The 22840-nt window shown below is 38.4% G+C and overlaps 1 protein-coding gene across 2 annotated transcripts in view; it reads left to right on the forward strand.

Moving 5' to 3' along the window:
* The window catches only part of KLHL2 (kelch like family member 2), a 110668-nt gene that overhangs the window by 47895 nt on the left and 39933 nt on the right, over positions 1-22840 (forward strand). For both annotated transcript variants that reach the window (XM_039249954.1, XM_039249955.1), the window contains one exon: positions 13869-14031. In XM_039249954.1, the coding sequence (XP_039105885.1) occupies positions 13869-14031 (163 nt within the window). The remainder of the gene's footprint in view (positions 1-13868; positions 14032-22840) is intronic.

Genomic DNA, 22840 nt, shown 5'->3' on the forward strand with positions numbered 1-22840 from the left:
TGCTATTAAAATACCATGTGATTTTGTCTAAAGTTCTAACTTCTCTGAGCCTCACTTTCTTGTCTGAAATAAGAGGATAAATTCTGTTCTTTCTTATGTAAGAGCTGGTGAGACATCACTTACTAGAGAGCTGGTTTATGTAGAGCTGAGACATGCCAGGGCCTCACTAAAAGGCTAGTTGGAATTGAGGCTTGAGCCAAAAATGAATGGGGCCAAGAATAAGGGTACTGATCTTGGAGAGCAAGCACTCAATAAGTAATTTTTTAAACGCAGGGCAGCATGTAATCCAAATGAAGGTGCTCAAGGATGAGTAACAAATTCAGGTCTGAATGAGATGTGGCAGAGGCAGGAGAGCAGGAAGTCTTCATGGTGGTGGTGCTCATGTCTGCCGTTGGGCTGATGGCGGTGTCTTTGATCCAGGAAGAGCTGCCCTGAGTGAACAATGAGTCAAGTCTACAGCCCCCATGCTTGCTGGTCTGGAAAGAGCCTTGGTAAGGGCTAGGCAATTGTAATTCCATTGCTAAGTAAATTTGGGATCGTGGGGAAAATATATTCCTGTTAGGGAACCAGGTAGCAAACCCAGGATCCGGGCCATGCTCAGTCCTATGGACTTTAGGGCTCACCATGTGCCTTGGTGAGCATGAGGATGCTTTGGGGGAACATAGCACATTTAAGGCAGCAAGATTAAAGACAGACTAAAAGCACTGATTGGGCACCTAATAAACTTTGCAGCCTTGGTCAGGATTAGTTTAGGGGTGAATTGGACTGAACTTGAAGATCAAGGCTTTTAACAGCACTAGCTAGATGAGGATATAGATGAGGTAAAGATTAATAACCATTTCACTGCTCTTTTTTATACATGGCTTGCTCTTTCCCTTTCCTACTTCTAAGATACTGAGCTTGTCCATTTTTCCATTGCCAGGATTGATCCTGATGAATTCCAGTTTTCAGTAATAATTTATTAAAAATTTATGGGCCATCTGTTTTATGCCAAGCAGTGTTCTTGCCATTGGTGATGCAGTATCCAGTAAGACAGACAAGGCCCTTGTCCTAAGAGTCTTGACAGTCTGTTACTTTACAGGGTAATGGTATTTCTAGTGACTGTACATAGTGTGCATCATTCCTAGGACCTAAGTATCTAAGCAATAGACTTCTAATCAGAGGATTGTTTGGTGAGCATGAAGTCATAGAGAAGGGAGGTTACTTCAGATGGATTAAGGGGGACCTAATGGACTATCATTCCAATGCCTCTCTATCCTGTGTGGTACCAAGAAAAACTGACAAATAAGTTCTCTTCAGGTAACCTGTTTCTGAACATTTTATTATCTGTTAGTTGTCTTTTCTATCCCCAAACACCTGAGGCTGTAAGGAGTATTACCAGCCATAGTGGTTCATTGAAGCCAGGATTCTTAACTAGAGAGTCGGGATGCAGTATTTGGAATTCTTACCTGTCTCGATAAAGGGATGGTATAATAGGAATTATTTTGCATTTATGTTAGAAATGGTTTCTTTTCGGTCGCCTGGGTGGCTCAGATGGTTAAGCGTCTGACTTCGGCTCAGGTCATGATCTCACGGTTTGTGGGTTCCAACCCTGCATCTGGCTCTGTGCAGACAGTTCAGAGTCTGGAGCCTGCTCTGAATTCTGTGTCTTCTTTTTCCTCTTCCTCTCTCCTGCTAGGCGCTTTGTCTCTCTTGGTCTCTCAAAAATAAGCATTAAAAATTTTTTTTAAAAATGATTTTTTTCTGACAGAGACTATAACTATACACTTAGTTATGTTTTAACCTAAATTATAGTCACATTCCAGATCTGCTTTTTAGTTATCTTGATTGAATGACTGCTTTACATTCTCAGCCACACAATTAGAAGTTGCCCAAGTACCAAAGGAGTTCAGTAGAAGGCTTATTATCTTGAGGGTGAACAAAAACATCTACTGAGTGGTTTTGTAAATGTTTTTAGTTTCAGTAAAATCATTTAAATTAATTATATAATATTGCATATTTAAATTTCTTTTGGAAACTCAGAAAAATAATACAAAGCCCCCCTTAGATGCTCTCCCTGCTAGAAAACTTTCACGGGCTAGTGGACTCTGGCTAATTATTGTATTAGAATTCAGAACTCAAATCTCGAATTTAACCATTGACTTCAGGAATGGCCTTGAGTGAAACATTAACCTTTCTGTTTTGAGCTATGATAAGTAAGGCTAATAATACTTTGACACCTCACAGAAATGCTATGAAATATACCAGTTAAAGCTTATAAAGATATTGAGGTGCTCTATAAATGTTGAGTAGAAATAAGAAATGGGGCAGCAATAAAAAGTCTCGAGACCATGAGAAGAAGAACCCACTGAGATTGTTTCGGATCACTGGGTAGAAAAAAAAAAGTCTCATGTAACCTTTTCCTCATTTTGTATATTCTGAATCAGAAAATATATTTGTGACCAAAAAAAAAAAAAATCTTAATTTGCTATAGATTTCTCTCCACCCAGAAGACTTTGTTTATTTGGGTCAGTGTGGAGGCAGCACTGTGGCATGAGTGCAGGACCAATTTCTAACACCCTTTTTTTATTGGTTTGACGTGCGGTGGCTCAAGGAAGAGTGACATTTTTCCTAGCAGAGTTTATGGAAGCCTTGTTGTTTTCCCACTCATGTTCTCTCTCTTATGAGATTAAAAGTAAGTTCTTTGTGACCAAAAGAGTTTGGCAGATGATGTGCTTAGAAACAGGTTAAAACTTAAAAAAATACATAAAAATGTATTCAATCAAACTTTGGGGATTGGTAGTTGTTTATGGGATAACAATGGGAAATCCCATCAGTGAAGTGAATTTATCTGACACCCTAATACCCAGAAAACTGTTAACCTAGTATTTTATCACTTTACCAGAAGAGTGATCATTTTAGTTTATTATTATCCAGAGGCACCAAGTGGTGAATTTCTTTTATATTAATAATTACTATAGGGACACCTGGGTGGGTCCGTAGGTTAAGCATCTGGCCCTTGATTTCCGCTCAGGTCATGATCTCACAGTTCATGAGATTGACCCCGCTTTGCGCTCTGGGTTGACAGCATGGAGCCTGCTTGGAAGTCTTTCTCCCCCTCTCTCTGCCCCCAGCTTGCTCATGCATGTGCTCTGTCTCTCTCAAAATAAACTTAAAATAATTACTGGACAATTTAAAATGATTTACAATTGAATTTTGATGTTAATTGTATTTTAAATTGTATTTTATTATATTTTAAGTCTGAACTTGGTAATCCTCATAATTTTAACCAGCCAGAATATCTGTTCTCCAGTCATGACAGTTAAATTATGTTTTACTCTGTATAAGTTAAGAGTATAGAATAAATGAAAGCTTACTATTTAAAATTTAGTATGGAAGAGCCATTGGAGGTCAGCTAGTTTGAGAAAAATCTAGAAGCTTTGTCATCATAAGACCATATTATAGGGGTCCCTGGGTGGCTCAGTCGGTTAAGCGTCCAACTTTGGCTCAGGTCATGATCTCGTGGTTCGTGGGTTCGAGCCCCATGTCGGGCTCTGTGCTGACAGCCAGCTTAGAGCCTGGAGCCTGTTTGGGATTCTGTATCTCCCTCTCTCTCTGACCCTCCCCTGCTCACGCTGTCTCTCTTTCTCTCTCTCTCTCCTAGAAATAAAAAAAAAAAAAAATTAAAATAAAATAAAATAAAATAACTTTACAAATACTAGCATAGAAATTTGGTTATATAAATACATTTTAATATGGTTTTTTTGTTTATTATTTGGGGTTCTAGCAAATAAGATTATTATTTTCCATTTAAAAACTTTGTTTCATAATTTATAAATACCTTCTATTGACTTCTGGTTAATCTTTGTGTGGGCTTAAAACACTATTTTTTTCCTAGTGGGCTATTGTTCATACATCATGCACCTTAACTGTTCACGTTGCTCACAGTTTTAGCAAATGCTACTACACCCATTAACCACACCCAAATCAGGATGTTGATCATATATAAGTAACTTCAAGCCTCTTCCTAATAAATTCCTCACCCCTGAATCCAAGCAACCATTGATAAGATTTCTGTTATAACAGATTAGTTTTGCCTGTTATTGAACTTTATTTAAATAGAATCATACGTAATGTTTTCTTTTGAGGTTGACTTCTTTGGCACCACATAATATTTGTGAGATTTAACTGTGTTGCTGCATGTTTCAGTAGTTAGTTCCTTTTTTTAAATGCTGAGTGTTCCATTGTATGGGTTTATTGCAGTTTAGTGATGATGGAGATGTATTTAAAGTTTTGGATTGCCTTGGGGTGGCTGGGTGGTTCAGTCTGTTGAGTGTCCTACTCAAGGTTCTACACTGTCACAGCTGTCAGATCACAAACTGTGAGATCATGACCTGAGCCAAAGGTGGATGCTTAACCGACTGAGCCGCCCAGGACCCCCTGCAAATATTTTAGAAATATTAGTTTTTTAAAACCATAATTAGTCTTCATTGTCATTGATTATAATGTTTCATCATGTTTTAACATAATTCACTTAATTGTTGTCATATTGTTAAATCCATAGTTGTTTCTGGTTTTTCCCCTAGGAACTCTTATAAATAATGCTAAAATAAAATTTATGGATTTAGTCTCTTCTAGTTGTTGAACTATTTTCTGAGGATAGATTTTCCGGAACATACTTCCAGCAGCAAAGTCTTTAAACTTCTGTATTTTTTGGTAGCTCTTGATGAATATTGCCTATTTCCTTTCTTTAAAATTTTTTTAAAAATATTTATATTTGAGAGAGAGAAAGACAGAGAGAGACAGTGCGCAAGTGGGAGAGGGGCAGAGAGAGACAGAGACAGAAGCAGAAGCAGGCTCCAGGCTCTGAGCTGTTGGCACAGAGCCTTATGAGGGGCTCAAACCCACAAGCTGTGAGATCATGGCCTGAGCCAAAGTCAAATACTCAACTGATTTGAGCTGCCCAGGTGCCTCTTGCCTATTTCCTTTCCAAGAGAGTTGACTAGTTTACAGCAAAGGCAAAAACATGATAGGGGCGAAGGCTTATTATACCTTGACCTGAATATATGTTGTTAAAAGTATCAGTAGTTATAAAATGCGGTCTCATTATTTTAATTTATATATATTTAATAACTAGTGGGATATCAAATATATTCCCCATTTTATTTTTTAATATTTATTTTGGGGAGAGCACAAGCGGGGGAAGGGCAAAAGGATGGGGACAGAGGATCCAAAGCGGGCTCTGTGCTGACAGGCTGACAGCAATGAGCCAAAGTCAGATGTTCATCTGACTGTGCCTCCCAGGTGCCCCTATATTTCCCATTTTCATATGATGTGTTTGTTCTTTTCCAAAGTGTCCTGGATTATATCTTTTACTTTGGGAATACTTGTTCAAAAAAGAAAGCAACCTTATGCTTATTGTAAATGATCTGGCATAGAACATCATCTTGTTAGGGAGAAAGGAAATCCTGGCATTCTCTTGTCATGGGATTGAATGTTGGATTCAATCCAAGAAGCAATGCCTTGAATTGGAGCTAATGCGCTATTCTGCCCTGTGACAGGCACTGTGTTGAATGGTAGACAATCATTTAATTTTTTTCAACAACTCGACAAGGTAGGTGCTGCCTTTGTTATACATTTGCGCCACTGTTGAATAAGTTAGAAATTTTAGAGAAAACTTAGGTTAAAAAGAATGGAAAAAGCAGTTGTTAAAAGGGTAGTATAGGACAGGTGGTTTTCAGCCTGTGGGAAAGCCACATTGCCTACATATTTCCTCTTTCCATACCACTTTTGCCTTTTTGCTTCATTTATTAGACTATTGGAAATGACCTCAATTACAGATATATTCTGCTTAATAAGAGTTAGCCTCTCTGAAAACTTTAAATATCCCTGGAAGGGATTTGTCCTGGAAGGTGATGCGTTATTCACAATGAGTATGAATTAATAATAAGACGGCTTTCATTTTGATTCTGCTGGCAGTAGTTTTCCTGAGAGATGGAGCTTGGGGTGGGGGTTGTTGGGAGGAAGGAAGTGAGGTCAGTATATTTATAGGATGAAACACTTAGTCAGGAAAGGCAGATCTGTGTGGAGAATCATAGCTGGGTGCACAGAGCACAGGCTGACTCCTGGTGGCCAAGGTTTAGGGCTTTTTTTTTTTTTTTTAAAATATTTTTATTAATTTCTAGGAGAGAGAGAGAGAGAGGGAAACGCAGACTCTGAAACAGGCTCCAGGCTCTGAGCTGGCAGTCAGCACAGAGCCTGACGCGGGGCTCGAGCCCACGAACCCCGAGATCATGACCTAAGCGAAAGTCAGACGCTTAACCGACTAAGCCACCCAGGCGCCCCAAGGTTTAGGGCTTTGAGTTGTATAAATGTGAATGAGGTGGCAGGATGCCAAGGCAAACACTTCCTATGTCAAAATTCTGCCCCCACCCAGGCCTGCACCCCAGAAAGAGGAAGGAAACTTTCATTCTCCTTCTTTCCTGTACCCAGTGCCGCGTAGAGTCACAGCAGTCCAGTAGTAATGTTATATCCGTTGGTTTTGAGATTTATAACTTTTAATACTGTTTCTACGACTAAATGAGTAGTAAGCAGCCAATTGAAAAAGTAAACTTGTGAAATATGACTTATTTATAATTTGGAGGCTACAAGCAGATTTTAGAAGATGTATGCTAATAAAAGTTAAGGTTTTATTTCATAGTGAGGCTTTTTTGGTCCAGCAACGTAGAGCTTCTTTAAGTTTGGGGATAATTTCTTCCTCCTCTGTGTGTACTTTGAACAGCTGTTTCATTGTTTGTTTTCAGGTCATTCCTGGCACACAAGGCCCTTGCTCTGTAAACAAACAGGTGCTTCTGATGTGAATATAAAATGGCTGGAGAATTAATAAAAAAAACCCTGCTTTTTACCAGTGCACTTACTGTAAAGTTAACAGTGACTGAGCTGTTTCATATCTGCATGCTTTCATAGACATCTGGAAATCTTGTCTGTGGAGCCGTCAGACCCCTTGGTAGTCTGTTCTAATAAACACACTGCTAATGGCTCTGGATTTAAAGACTTACTACATAAATTATTTCCCACTATGGAGTAAATGCCCAAGCTGAAAATAAATTGCAGATCCTCATAGCCAAGCAGAAGGAGTGTACTTGTCTACACGAAACATCTTCTGTATAATTTGGCTTGTCAAACAAAGTGAAGTAGGATGAAAGCATCTTACTTTAAAATGTGCAGCTGCTGTAAGCGTGTCACACGGTTGCTAATTGTTTGTCTCGGGTGTCTTCCATGTCTAGCGTTCTACTTGTCTTCTCTCATCAGTGGTAGCTCCCCCCCTGCTTCTTTTGTTCATTGCAGAATGTGTCTCCGCAGTGCAAAGTGTTCAGGCTTTTATTGTCTCCACGTTTTGGAAGTCAGCATATCTAGGTGAAAATAGTTTTTTTCTATTGACTAAAGTGGTAGATTTTAAGTTTATTTAATCAGCTGGTCATGTTCTTTTTTTTAAAATTTTTTAAAATGTTTTATTTATTTTTGAGAGAGAGAGAGAGACAGTGTGAGCAGGGGAGGGTCAGAGAGAGAGGGAGACACAGAATCCAAAACAGGCTCCAGGCTCTGAGCTGGCTGTCAGCACAGAGCCCGACGTGGGGCTCGAACCCACGAACCATGAGATCATGACCTGAGCCGAAGTCGGACGCTTAACCAACTGAGCCACCCAGGCGCCCCAGCTGGTCATGTTCTTTTGCCTCATGTTTTTCCCAGCACTTGGAGACAGTGCTATTCACATGAACAAGAAGAGTAACGTGTGGATCCTACGTAACACTCTACAAAATGCCAGTTTGATCATCATAGGCCTTTGAGACTCCTGATACTCAGAGTACAGGTCAAACTGAGGCAATGTCTGGCAAGCAGTGGGTGATAATTATTAAATACATAGCTCCCTTCGCCGTTGCTATATTGTCTGGAGTTCGAGATCCAGAAAGGCAGTCTTTTGCTTGCTTCTCCCCGAGTTTCTTTTCAATACTGTGTGACTATTTAAACAGTGCATATTCATTATTGAAAATTTAGGAAATGCAAATAAAAAGAAGTAAATAGATAGTCTGGATACTGCCACTAACCGGAGATAATCCCTCTTAACAATTGAGGTATATTCCTCTTGTGCTCTCTATGTTGTGTCTGTGTGTTTACAGAGAAGGGGATTGTATTGTATACTTTGTTTAGAAATTATCTTTACATATTAAGTGTATTAGGAATATTTTTCCAGGTCATTAGATATGTGTCTATTGTATCTCTTTTAACTTTTACAAAGTAATCAATTTTACTGATAGTGCAGAATTTATTTCATCTATCTTTTGTTATTGGACATTTGAGTTCTTTTCAATTTTTAATATTACAAACAGCACTATAATTCATATTCTTATAACTAAGTATATTCACATTTACAGTTTATTCCATGTGCAATGTAATGGTCTGGGATTCTCCTGAAAGCAAGCTTTCATGCAGTTAGTTTATTTCGAAAGTGATCCAAGAGAGCAACAGTGAATGAACAGGGAATTTGAATTGGAAAGGAGGGAAAACCAATTCAAAGTGTGGTATAGATCTGGTCACAGCTAAATGTAAGATGTTTGTTCTTACCAGGACCTTCTGAGGAGGCTTATGAAGTGTGTCTTAGAAGTACCTGCTTAAGAATAAAGAGAGGAAGCACCTGGCCATCATCTTTCTTTGGACCATTCTCCATAGGTCAGGGTGGGCCCATAAGCATTATGTCCCCTCTGCTTCCAGGTAGTGCAGGTGTGAGTCCCCAGTGCATTCCCTGGCTAGGAAGACAGAGAGTTCTGGTAGGAGGTGGGATGAGGCAGGGGTAAGTTACATTTTTACAAAGCTGATCAAAGTCTCCTTGGACCTGGTTGCTGCAATGGTGGCTTGATCAAGAGTTGGGGCTAAGAGGATTTGCAGTAGGACACAGGTGTCCCATATAGTCTAGTCTGGAAATAGAGTTTGCATTTCTGGGTTAAAGGACATCCAAATTTATATCTCTCTTAAAATATAAATACCCATGAGAGTAACACATTAATTTACATTCAGGTTGATTCATTTATTGTACCTCTAGATACTCTTGTAGTACCTGAGGTTACAATGGGGGTAAAACAGATGTGACCCCACTATTCCAGAGCATATATTATTTTACAGGGAGAGAGACAGTAGACATGCGAGCAGATACATAAAATCATTTCTGACATTGGTGAGTGTTACAAAGCAGATGAAATGGTGTGATGCTGTTAGTAGTGACCTGAAAGGGACTGAGAAATCATGATGAAAACACCAGGATCCAAGTGGACAAGCTCTGGGTAGATAGAATAGAACTAAAGGGGAAACAAGGGAGGAGGCTACCGGAAGGAGAGGGAAAGGCTGGGTCCCAAGACATGCTGCCAACTTTGTATTTCTTCTTAGGGCTTAAGATAATCGAGAGAAATATTTCAGCTTTTGGAGTATGGCCCTCCTTTCAGTATATGTACTATATGTGGGAATTAATCACTTTTTGATTCTTAGAGTATATCATTAATATTTGTATTACATAGCAAATATGATTGCCTTTTCTTTGATGTTTTGGAATATACTTTAGATCTTAGAGCGCCTTAGGGTATTTTCATCAATCTCAGGGTGAATACTAGTGTTTGGAAAAATGGAGCAAGTGGAAATTTCCATTGGGTCATAATACTATGTGGCTAGAGGCTTATCGTGTCAACATAATTCTACTTCATATAAGAAGCAGCACTATTCAACTGCACCTTTGCTCTAGGGAGCTCAGAAAAATTAGTTTTAAAGGCATAAATTTATTCTTCAGACCTCTTAATTACAATGCCCAAGATATTTTTGTGACCTAAATAGCCAATTAAGAGACCACTTCTTTACATTGCTAGGTGTTTCCCACATTTGTTACTAATAGTAGAGTTTATCCACTCTTAGAAAATATGTCAGGGGACTGTGATAGCCCCAGATTAAAGCACATCCTTCCTTTTCAGTGGTATGTAAAAACCGTAAGAATCAGAATGCTGTCAGATATTGAAAGATTAATATGATTTCTCAATTCAGAGTTTTTTTCTTTTTTTTTTAAATTCAGAGTTTTCTAAAGTTTAGTAGTTTGTGAACACTTCCATGATTTTGCTATATTCTGTATTGCTGACACTTTATTAAATACTTAATGTTTTTCTCTACATTGACTCAATTCTTAAATAAATGTTCTTAAGATAGAATTTATATTATTGAAATAAATAGTTGGTAACTTTACAATCATATCCCTAATGTAAGAATGTCTATCTGTGTGCCACCTAAAAGCATTGTAACTCACTATGGCTAAATACTGCTCTCACAGCAGGCTCAACCTGTTCCTTTGTGACTTTGGGCAAGTTACCCAACTTCTCCAACCTTCTCTATTCACTTGTGTAAAATGGGGATAATGAAGTATTGCCTGCCAAGTGCTTAGCACAGTGCCTGATGTAGTAATTACTTGGTATATGGAAGCAATTGCAAGAATAAGTTGTTGAAATCATTGTTGTCTTTAGTACTCTTGCTGAAAAGAGCAGTGTTGGAGATTTAAAACTTGGACAAGCACTTCCATTCTGCACCTCCAGATAGGGCTCAAGGTAGTAGAAAGACCAAAGAGTTGGTAAATTTGATTATACTCTTTGCTTTCCACTGACCAGTGGTATGGCTTGGTCAAGTCTTCCAGCTTCTTCTATGGTTTGGTTTCTTTATCGGACAAAATAGAAGATTTGATTTCATTTGATCCCGAGGCATCCAGCTCACAGGCTGCCAACCGCGTGGTTCTGATTGTGAGATGTGGTTCATCTGAAATTAGGAGCACTTTTTGTTTTGTATTTGCTGTCTGTCTAATACATAAAGTTGGTGTGGCCCTGGCGGTGTCCCTATTTCCATCATGAGTGGCTGTGGGTCATGGTAGTAAGCCCGGGCCAATTACTCATTGTTTTTGAAGCTGGATGTAATTAATAATTAGGAGCTATTGAAATTAGTCCTAGTAAAATAATATCATAAAACTGAGGCAGCTTGAGGGGATTTACTGACAACAAAATTATGAGTAAGCTTGTCTTATACATTTGACTAGCCTTTAAGGTGTATTTAATATATATTGTTTGCAAACATGGAACCACTTGACTCATCATTGTCATTTAAGAATTAAAATTATACATGACTTTCTAGCTACATGGCTTACAATTGGAATAACTTTTCTATTCCTGGTTTATATATTCCACAGTTTTATTAATTCGAGTCTCCTGATAAGGTAGATCTGGGCTTGGTAGTGATGAAGTTGAAAGTAAGGAAGCAAAATAAAAATTTTAAAAGCTTGCTGTAGCTGCTTTTTTAGATGGATGTGTATATAAGTGATGGACTATATGTGTACTTTAGGGTGAATCAGTCACTAATTTTTTTCACTGAAGAATGTATTTTAGAAACTGTCCCATTCATATAGTTTTCTCATTCTTTTGAATGACTGCAGAGTATTCCATTGAAAGGATGATATTGTTTAATTGGTTTCCTTATAGTGGACATTTAGGCTTTTCCCTAACTTTTGCTATTACCCACAGAAGTGCTCCAATTGTCTTGTGCATGTGAGATTTTGTGCATTTGTTAGTGTATCAGTAGGTTAAATTGCTGGGTTGGAGAATATGTGTATTTGCATTTTTTAAAAATTTTTTGAGGGAGAGAGACCTTGTGAACAGGGGATGGGGAGAGGGAGAGAGAGAATCTTAAGCAGGCTCCATACTCTGTGTGAAGCCCAGTGCAGGCCTCAAACCCACGACTCTGGGATCATGACCTGCGCAGAAATCAAGAGTCAGCTACTCAGCCGACTGAGTCACCCAGGCATACCTGTGCATTGTAATTTTGATTGAAATGGGCACATTGTTTTTCAAGAACTTTGAGTCAGTGTACACTCCTACCACCAGTGCGTGAGTGAGTCCATTTCTGCTCAGCCATGTTTTTCCCCCAAAACTCCTGTCTTTCTCTATTACCAAGCAGTTTGAATACTACTCTACCACACCATATTGTATCTGAGAAAATGCTGATTAGATGGGTGATCATTACTAGTGCAAATTTCACAGAGATTGAATCTTACACCGAAGACCACTTTCTTAACTGTATGTGTTTGCTGAATTAAATGGCAGTGCTGTTAAGCATCTTGGAACGTATTTTACGTTGCTTCAGAGCACAATTATACGAGTGTAGAAAAACCTCCAATTTGCAAATTATCAACAACTAAAGGTTTCCATGGAGATCATTCTCATAACATAATGAAACACGCTATACATAGTATACAAAAGATTTGACTAGAAACAGCATTATTTTCACTTTACTTTTCTTAAATTCAGAAGGAAAAGCCCCCTAGATACTGTTTGTATATTTTTAGAGAAAATTGGTATTAGTTGGTACAGTTGCACTAAAACATAAAGTTATTCTCTCAGTCTTTAAATCGTGACCATTTGATTTTATGCATGTGGGTTAATACACACGCACCCTTTAGATTTGAAAGTTAAAAGTGTGGTTCCTTTAAAAAAATAGAGTAGTTTCTGTTTTGGAAAGACACAAGCATATCTTTTCTTTTCCACATTTAGGACTTATTACATAGATACAAGAAAATTATAAAACCTTTCCAGAACTACTGTTTCTTTTCTCTTTGGGCTACAGCTTGGCATCTATGAAAGTCAATTCCTGAAGGAACTTAGGTTTTACTTATTTTTTTATGCTAATGTGATCTTTTCTAAAATTGACCATTGTTCTAATAGTTGAGGCTTATTTTTTTCTTTTGCCTTTCGTAAAAGAGCAGCAGATGTTCAAGAACTTCGTTTTTTATGAAGTTTTCCCACTTAATTTGACTTTCAGATGGGTTACTTAACATAACTTCACAGTAACTCACAAGAAAAAACGTTTCCATTATTGACCTGTTTGAGAAGTAGTTGTGGTATTGAATATAGTATTTATAGTCAAGATACTGGTTAAATCCCATAGAAAAACCTATAATTAATACAAAATCTCTTGAAGTTCTACAAATAAAAATACGAATTAAAAAGTTCATATTATGTAATTACCTTTTGTGTTCTCTTTTTTAGCACATATATTACATTTGAGAAAGGCTGTCTGCCTGTACAGAGCCTGTTGAATTTAAAACTGTTCTGTCCTCATAAGGAAAGCAGTTTGTTGTGCTCTTCAGACAGGGGGAGAACAAATGAGGCTTTGTTGTGATATGTATTACTTTCCCTACACATCGCTGAAGCTCATGACTACTTGAATTAAGGGGAAAAAACCTTTTCACTGAACCATAGCACCCCCTAGCATCCTAATAATTTATATTTTTAAAATTCAAAGTTGCATTTGGTTTATGCTTATAAAAAGAACCATTAATCTAATATGATCTGCTGTCTCTTCTATTCTTTTTTTTTTTTTTTTTTTTTTTTTTATTTCTAGGAGAGAGAGAGACAGCGTGAGCAGGGGAGGGTCAGAGAGAGAGGGAGATACAGACTATGAAATAGGCTCCAGGCTCTGAGCTGGCAGTCAGCACAGAGCCCGATGCGGGGCTCAAACCCACGAACCGCGAGATCATGACCTAAGCAAAAGTCGGACACTTAACCGACTAAGCCACCCAGGCGCCCCTGCTGTCTCTTCTATTCTTACGACCAAGAAGAGATCTTTGAAAGATACTGTAGAAATTATGGAGAATGTGGGGCATCGCCCTTTTCGCTGATGGTTGTTACATTCCTTTCCTATGGAGTGTTTGGGTCTGGATGCAGATAGTAAGGTCTGGCTGCACCTGCAGTGCCCCATCTAGGAGTGGTAAGTAGTGACTGTTCTTTCACCCACCTGCCTAACTACTTCCTTGGATGTTGCAGGTACTTCTCCCAGCAGCTGGGCTGTTACAGTTACAGGATGTGAAGAAGACTTGCTGTGAATTTTTGGAATCTCAGCTTCACCCTGTCAACTGCTTAGGAATTCGGGCTTTTGCTGATATGCATGCATGCACAGACCTCCTGAACAAAGCCAACACCTATGCAGGCAAGTAGAGTAGCCCTCAGCTGAGTTTGGGACAGGGAGGAATCTGGAACTCTGAGTTCTGAGAAGATTCTGTAGTGATTTTTGAAAAGTTATGTCATGTTTCTGGATCTGAACTTTATAAAAATACATTTAAAGTCTTACCATGTATCACTGCATAATTAAAGCATGCTTATAAAATTCTGGCCTTAAAAAAGCTTTATGAATTGATATGGGCCTAAAGAATAGAATAGCAGTTTTATGCAAGTATTGAATCCCTACATCTTTTTCTTTCAAACTGTCAAATTAACAGGCATGAGACAATATTTGCATATGAAATTAAGTCATTTCATTTCTGTGGCTTCTTATACCTTTTTCTTGTGCCCAGGAGAACAATTTGGTGGCTTAAACATTCTCAAGGTGGAAGAAATCTAGTTGTCTTTGGGCAGAGTGGAAAAGTACATCTCAGATACAGGCAACTTTCTCTTAGACAGTAGTTCTCAAGACCTCCTGCTGGCACCTCGTCCTGTGGTAGAGGGCGGCCCCTTGCTCTTGTCAAGGAGGCCATCACTTTGGTTGCTGTGTAGGACCTTCTGATCCCCCCATCTCTCCAGTCCAGGAGATTTCTTGTTACAGCTTTGGGTGTAGCTAAAGAACACAAAAGTCACCTCGAATTGATTTTGCTCTGAGTTTATAAGCATTTAATAGATACATATTAAAAGTGATTATTAGGAAGTTTCTAATTTTTTATATAATCTTTGAGAAGGTAAGCCTGGTGGAAGTTGCACCCCACCATCTCTGTCCTGTGCTTGTGAGACCCAATAAGAACAGAATCCTAACTTCCTTCAGCCTTCAAATGTGAGAGCCCCTTGTCTATATTGTATTTACTCTGATGGGTAAAGGACATTGTGGCTCATAGACCTGGGCAAGGTGTGTGTGTGTGTGTGTGCGCGTGCGCACGCGCTTCTGTGTGTGCAAGTACAAAGCTTTGGAGAGGAGTATTCCTAGAATCCCGTTGCATTTTTCGAAGAAATAATGGTAAGGTGGCTAGTTGGAAAAAAGAAAAGAAAAAACCCACAATGCTGCAGAGAAGCATAAAAGGTCCAGTAAATTTGAACTTTATAGATTTCTTAGGGTGGCCTGACTGAACTGACTGACTACCCTTTATAAAATTCTTTCAGTGGGAAAATGTGATCTGAATTTCAGAAAGCTTATTTAGAGATGAACTTTTAGCACATAACCCTTCTGTAAGTTGGGGAATGCCTGTCATATATAATGATATTCATGTAATCCTTTTGAGTGGGATGAGGCATTTTAAGAACAACCAAAGACAAATTTGGATTCAGTGATGTGTTCCAGTGTTCTTCAGCTGTTCTTCAGCTAAATAGAAAATTTTCCTTCTAAATCTGTAAGATCCATTAACTCTAGACATAATGTGCCTGTTATAAGTGATTTATATTGGGAGAATGAAGGAGGCTTGTATATTTTTGGATGATTTTTTTCTGCAGGAAACAATCACTGTTTAACATATCTTTCTTGGGCAGCTCGTTGTCTCATATCACTTGATGCACATTACTGACTTTTAAGAGGTAGGGAGAGGGGCTGGGGACAGAATGAGTAAAGCAGCGTTTATGCAAAAGATGCCCACGCATAATTCACATGATATACTGGAACTCTTAGTTCGGCTCCTATCAGAACCAATTCATTTTCTGTGTATTTAGGAGGTTTTTATTAGATTTAATTCTTTCTTGTATTTAAAATCTTAAATTTACTGTATAGTACAAAATATGAAATTCTTTGCCAGAATTTGAACATCTCTATGTCTTAGTTTGTAAGTCCTTCATAATTTTGCAAAGATGTTTTTGTGGAGAGTTTATTGTCACTTTCAGCAACATTATGAGGAAAAAACATTTTTTTAAGCTAGATTCCATGCCCAATGGGGGGCTTGAACTCATAACTCTTGAGATCAACTCTACCAATGGAGCCAGCCAGGCACCTTTTAACTAATTAATTAATTAATTAATTAATATTTTAGAGAGAGATAGAAATGGGGAGAAGGAGACACACACACACACACACACACACACACACACACACACAGAAAATCCCAAGTAGGTTCCATGCTTAGTGTGGAGCTCAACGTGAGGCTCATGACCTGAGCTGAAATCAAGAGTCAGATGCTCAATTGACTGAGCCACCCAGGCGCCCCAATTCTTAACTTTTAATGTACTATGTTTTAAATCAAAGTCTAGTCTTAAAGGATATACTGTTTTTATACCATGCATTTAAATCTTATATTTGCTTGAGTTTATAACATTTTACAGCATCTTTTATTATGAAAAACTGTGACACATATAAAAATAGAATAGTGTTCATCATTGAACTTTAAGTGTTATAATTCATGGAAAATCTTGTTCAACTATATATCCCTATGTTTTAACTGTCCCCCTCCTCTGTTACTATTTTTTATGTTATTATTTTTAATGAAATCTAATGTGTATATATAGAAGAGTACAAATGGTAAGTCTACATCTTGATGAATTTTTGCATATTCTTATATTATTTGAATATGTATTATTTGAATTGTATGCCATTCTGTCATATTATCTATGTATTTCACTCTTATAATTTTAAAGAAATAAAACTGGAGTGACCGACTTCATATAATGAAACTATTTCCATATACTTTGGTATATTAATAACAAACTTTCTAAAATACGTAATTCAGTAGAATACTAAAAAACAGTTGTTCTTCCTAGTGAATATAATCTGATTGTTGTTTATATCTTAAGCAAGTAGGAGGTGATGAGGTCAGGAGTCCATGCAGGAAGGTAACTGTCTTTTTTCTTCTTGTAAACTAATAATTGTTTTTTAGTCCTACCCTTCTTTCTTTGTACAATTCAAGAACTTTATGCATCTGCCCAAATTCCTCAATGGCTTTCAAGTTCAAACCATCCAGCAGGTGAAAAAATCTGGCAGGGTAGAGGGGGACAATGGCAATTGAGAAAGTTAATACTTTACTTTTTCATTTTTCTGTCCTAGATAGTGGGCTAGGTAGGGCCTGTGACAGGCCTTTCTAGGCAAGAAAGAAAGGAAGGAAGGAATACAGAGCAATAATAGATGGGTTCATACAGACATACTTACACACCAAGAAAGAAGAAGGGAGGAGAGAGGGGAGCTGGCAGAGAGAAAGGATGGGCAAGGAAAGAAGGCTTGCTTATTAACCTCAGGGTACTTTCTGATCCAAAGTATGCCTGCATTTCAGAGACTGGAGCACTCCTGTCCTTCGAAAACTCACCAGAGATTCTGGACATAAGATCTGCTTTATTCTTGTTTCTTGCAGATCAATAAAGAGCTCTCTGGTATTTATTGTAACTAAATTAAATTATACAGGTGTAATGAAAGAATTAAGATGTTCCGTGGAAATCTCTTATATGAACTTGTTATTTTTTCATACTATCACATTTTTAAAGACAGTAAAAATGTGAGAAACCAAGTAGGCAGGATAGAAGGTCTGGGCAGGGAAGGTATAAATGCTGCTGCTCTCGTGGCTTCAGCAGCATGACGCTGGCAGTCACAGCCTGTCACACGGGTCCACTCCGCTTCACCAAGGCATGTAGTGATATGTTCTTCAAGTCCTGGACAACGGAGGGCAACCAGACTGGCCAGGGAAGTGATCTGCATGCTGAGGCATGGTGTTCTGGACTGTCATCAGCCTTTGTTGTGTTCTTGAATGGTTATTTTCTTAGCTAAAAGCTATATGAAATTATGTTTGCTTCAAACCTAAAAAAAGAAGACATTCCCACTTAATTGCAAGTTGTATAGAGTTGTTTGGATAATGCTGGATTGTAGACGCTTTTATTTACCATGTGTTTTCAGTGTCATTCATATTTTAACCATGTCCCAAGTCACAAATACCTTTAGCATTTTCTTCAGGATATAAATATAGAGGAGATAAAAACCAAAGTTACTAGTTTTGAGGTATTTAATAGGCCCAGACTGTTTTGGAAGTTAGATTTTAACTTGAAATATGAATTTTATTTAATCTTCTATGTTGATAAATAAAAGCCGCCCGTTGTAGAATTATAAGAATTTCAAACAGATTTAAGGGAAACAATAGTTTTAGATTCTTAGTCATCCCTTCATTGCACCACTCCGTACATGAAAAATTTGAGAAGCTACTTAACTGTGAGTTCTAAGTGATCTCTGGGGAAATTTGCAGTATCATTTTCAAGCCAGTGCTCCAGCTGAAATTCTGGGATTGGTGAACACTCTGCATTCTTCAGTATCAGGACAACCAAAAGAAGTCTTCTCCAGTCACTGCCATACTTTGCAGTTAATTTTTCATTCTCCTCTTGCTCTTAACCCTGTTATCTCTTTATATCCTGGGCCCGGGCTGACCTCCACTTAGCCTTTCCACTATACTTGTACTATGAACAAACTTTTTCATATGCCCACCTGCTTTCATGTATGTCCCCTCACCCTTCGTGTTAAATAAAACTTTGCTTCCCGGACACATGCACCCCAACATTTATAGCAGCACTATCAACAATAGCCAAAGTATGGAAAGAGCCCAAATGGATAAAAAAGATGTGGTGTGTATGTGTGTGTATGTATGTATGTGTGTGTGTATATATATATATATACACACACACACACACACACACAATGGAGTATTACTCAGCAATCAAAAAGAATGAAATCTTGCCATTTGCAACTATATGGTTGAAAGTGGAGGGTATTATGCTATGCAAAATTAGAGAAAGACAGATATCATGACTTCACTCATGAGGACTTTAAGATACAAAACAGATGAGCATAAGGAAAGGGAAGCAAAAATAATATAAAAACAGGGAGGGGGACAAAACATCAGAGACTCTTAAATATGGAGAACAGAGAGTTTCTGGAGGGGTTGTGGGAGGGGGTGTGGGCTAAATGGATAAAGGGCATGAAGGAATCTACCGAAATCACTGTTGCACAGTATGCTAACTAACTTGAATGTAAATTATAAAAACTAAATCATAAAAGGTAACAGGTAAAAAACAACAAACAAAACTTTGCTTCTCCCCCAACTTGTGTGCTGGGGGCAAACGTTTTTAGGGGACCACCAGACCCGGGAAGGTGGGTAAGGGGATATGACTTCAGACTGTTGTTCCATCCCAGTCACCATCCTTGGTTCTGCACTGGCTGGCTGTCAGCCTAAAGCATTTTCTCTGCAGCCTGATTTCTCTCCAGGCCTCTGTGTCTACTTCTGTCTTTGACATCTAGATTGTCTCTTCCGTCTCTACTTCTTTTCTCCTGGCATCAGCAATTTCACAGTCTATATCGTTGACTTCCTTGAGACTCCTTTATAGTTGCTTGTGACTGCCATCTTTCCTCCATAAACCTACCTGCCACCTTAAAACCCAGTTCTGGGGTGTGGTGAACCTTGTTGGTATTTGGGACGCCAGGGTCTCAGCCTTTGTGCTGACAATATTCCTGCCTTTTCCTGCTCTTGTATTTCTTCATAAATCTGTACTCTCTGATGCCAGTACCCCAGTAATCTCTTGGCTGTTCAGCCTAGACTCAGTGGTCAGTCATTTCAAAGCTCCCCTCTTTATGTGCCTTCTACCCAGACTGCTGGGGGTGATAAGAAGCTCAGTGTGATGTAACCCCTGCTTACAAGGAGTTTATAGGCCAGTAATATTCCACTTACATCCAGATTCACCGTGTCCACATTATGCCTATTCTCTTATAAAAGCCGTTCCCATAGCCTTTTTTTCCTTTGCAATCATTTGCCCACTCTTCTATAATTTAGGCTAGGAGTCACTGCTTGGGGTAAACATCTGTCAAAATAAGCCCATGATTTTGAAGGCTGCCCTTTTGAAAGAAACTTGTGTTGAGAGAGTGCTTTTTTTTTTCCTTAATGTTTAATTTGAGAGAGAGAGAGACCCAGTGCAAGCAGGGGAGGGGCACAAAGAGAGGGAGACACAGAATCTGAAGCAGGCTCAGAGTCCAATGGAGGACTCAAACTCACCAACCGAACCGTGAGATCATGACCTGAGCCAGAGTGTGATCCTTAACCGACTGAGCCACCCCGCCACCCACAAGAGTGGTTTTAATAATAGTATTACTAGCCTTGACTGTATGATATGCATACTAAAGAATAGGTGTGATTATTTGAGGGTCTATTGCAATGTTAATTTACTGACAACAGAAGATTCTTCCTTTGGAGAACTGTGAAAGCATTTGACATACAGCACTTCTTGATGAATTCATGCCAACTTAATTGATGCTTCTTACAAGAGTTAATCATTTTTATATTTTTTACATTCATTATGGTCCTCATTTGTGTCCTGTATCTACATGCAATCTCTTCTACTCTGCTTTGTTGATAGTTTTTCTCATGGAGAGGAGTTAGCTGTTTTTAGATTTCACCAAAGCTATCTGTGTTAATGGAGTTGCTGGAGATATATATATATAATATATCCAAATACATACATACATATATATACACACACGCATATATATAAATACGTACACATATATATGTATGTATGTATTTGTCATATTCAGAATGAATCACAGAGTATTAGTACTTGTAGGAACCTCAGCAGTTATCTGCTAAGATAACTTTTATTTTATTTTATTTTATTAATTAGGAAGATGAAGACCAGAGAGACTTTTATTTTCCCAAAAACACTTAGTCTCTCAGGGATGAGCTTTTTGTGGGTTAAAATACTGCTGTTATCCATGCACTTACCCTCACTCCTCAGATGGAATTCTGCACCAGATGGAATGTAGAGAAATTATAGGAATTCTTCATGGCTTAATTTTGATCAAGAAAGTGTTTGGTGTTAAGAAATCAAACATAAAGGGTACTTTGTAGCTTATCACTGGGCACAAAATTGAACAAGAAAAACTTTGGACTTTATTATCAATTTCATTAGACGTAATTTGGGATGAGAGACCAGAGCTAATAAGCCCAATAAACCTGGTGTAACAAATCCTATGGGTTGTCTTTATTTGTTTTCAGAATTTTTTAAATTTTAGTTAACATACAGTGCAATAATGGTTTCAAGAGTAGAAGTCAGTGATGCATCGCTTACATACAACACCTACTACTCATCACAGTAAGTGCCCTCCTTAATGCCCATCACCCATCTAGCCCATCTCCCTCCCTTCTCCCTTCATCAACCCTCAGTTTGTTCTCTGTCACTAAGAGTCTTTTGTGGTTTTGTTTCCCTCTCTTCTCTTCCCTTATGTTTATCTGTTTTGTTTTTTAAATTCCGTATGTGACTGAAATCATGTATTTGTCTTTCTCTGATTGACGTATTTCACTTAGCATAATACATTCTAGCTCCATCCACATTGTTGCAAATGGCAAGATTTCAATTTTTTGATGGCTGAAAAATATTCCATTGTATATATGCACCACATCTTTTTTATTTTTTTTAAGTTTATTTATTTTTGAGACACAAGAGAATGCAAGCAGGGGAGGAGCCGAAAGAAAGTAAGAGTCCCAAGAAGGCCTTGTACTGTGAGCGCTGAGCCCACAAAGTGGGCTTGAACTCATGAAGCCATAAGATTATGACCTGAGCTGAAATCAAGTGTCAGATGCCTAACTGACTGAGCCACCCAGGTGCCCCAACACATCTTTATCCATTCATTAGTTGATGGATATTTGGGCTCTCTATTTAACTTGGTGATTGTTGATAATGCTACTGTAAACGTCGGGGTGCATTTATCCCTTCAAATCTGTAATTTTGTCTCCTTTGGATAAATACCTAATAGTGCAATTGCTGGATCATAGGGTAGTCATTTCTTGATAAGCTTATTTTAGTTGCTGAAGGGAAGCAGGCAGCAAAGTGTGGCTGCCCTAGAGAGTGAAGAGAATCCTTATCAATAAGGAAGAAGGGATCTGTATGTCCTATATGTACAATATATGTGTTTAATGTATATTGCATATTCATGGTATAGTCTGTACTCCTGGGAACTATGCCTTACTGCAGTTGTGGGATTTGTTTAGAGAAAAGGAATGATTATTGAATGCTAGCATAAGTAGGTTGGCTTTACTCAGCAGCGTGGAACACTAGTAAGGGCAGGTTACTGAAGTCACAATGAAAGCTCTGTGCTATTAAACAAGAGTAATCTGTCAGCATGTGAATGAAAGGATTGGAAACAATAGTTGAGGTTGGCAACAGAAAACCATGATAATGGAGATAGAGAGGAGGTGACTAAAGCAAGATTGGGGATGTAGAAACTAACCCTGGATGTGAGTAAAGGAAACACAGTAAACTCTGATATGATCTGCACTTTAGCATTACCTTTTTTTTTGTTTTTTTTTAAATTTTTTTTACAAATAGTTTATTGTCAAATTAGTTTCCACATAACACTCAGTGCTCATCCCCACAAGTGCCCTCCTCCATGCCGATCCCCCCTCCCCCCAACATCCATCAGTCCTCAGTTTTTGTCAGCATTCAAGAGTCTCTCATGGTTTGCCTCTCTCCCTTTCCCCCACCATTTCCCCCCTTCTTCTCCCCCTTGTTCCTCCGTCAAGTTCCTCCTAATCCTCCTATACGTGCAAACATATATTTGTCCTTCTCTGCCTGACTTATTTCGCTCAGCATAACACCCTCAAGTTCCATCCATGTTGCTACACATGGCCAGATTTCATTGTTTCTCATTGCCATGTAGTATTCCACGGTATAGATAAACCACATCTTCTTGATCCATTCATCTGTTGATGGACACTTAGGCTCTTTCCATGTTTTAGCTATTGTTGAGAGTGCTGCTATGAACTAGCATTACCTTTTAAGTAAATATTTTGTGGGTGTATTTTAGTGTGTGCATA

Source organism: Hyaena hyaena, unplaced genomic scaffold, assembly GCF_003009895.1.
Source record: "Hyaena hyaena isolate Hyena2069 unplaced genomic scaffold, ASM300989v1 scaffold_356, whole genome shotgun sequence".
NCBI classification, from domain to species: domain Eukaryota; kingdom Metazoa; phylum Chordata; class Mammalia; order Carnivora; family Hyaenidae; genus Hyaena; species Hyaena hyaena.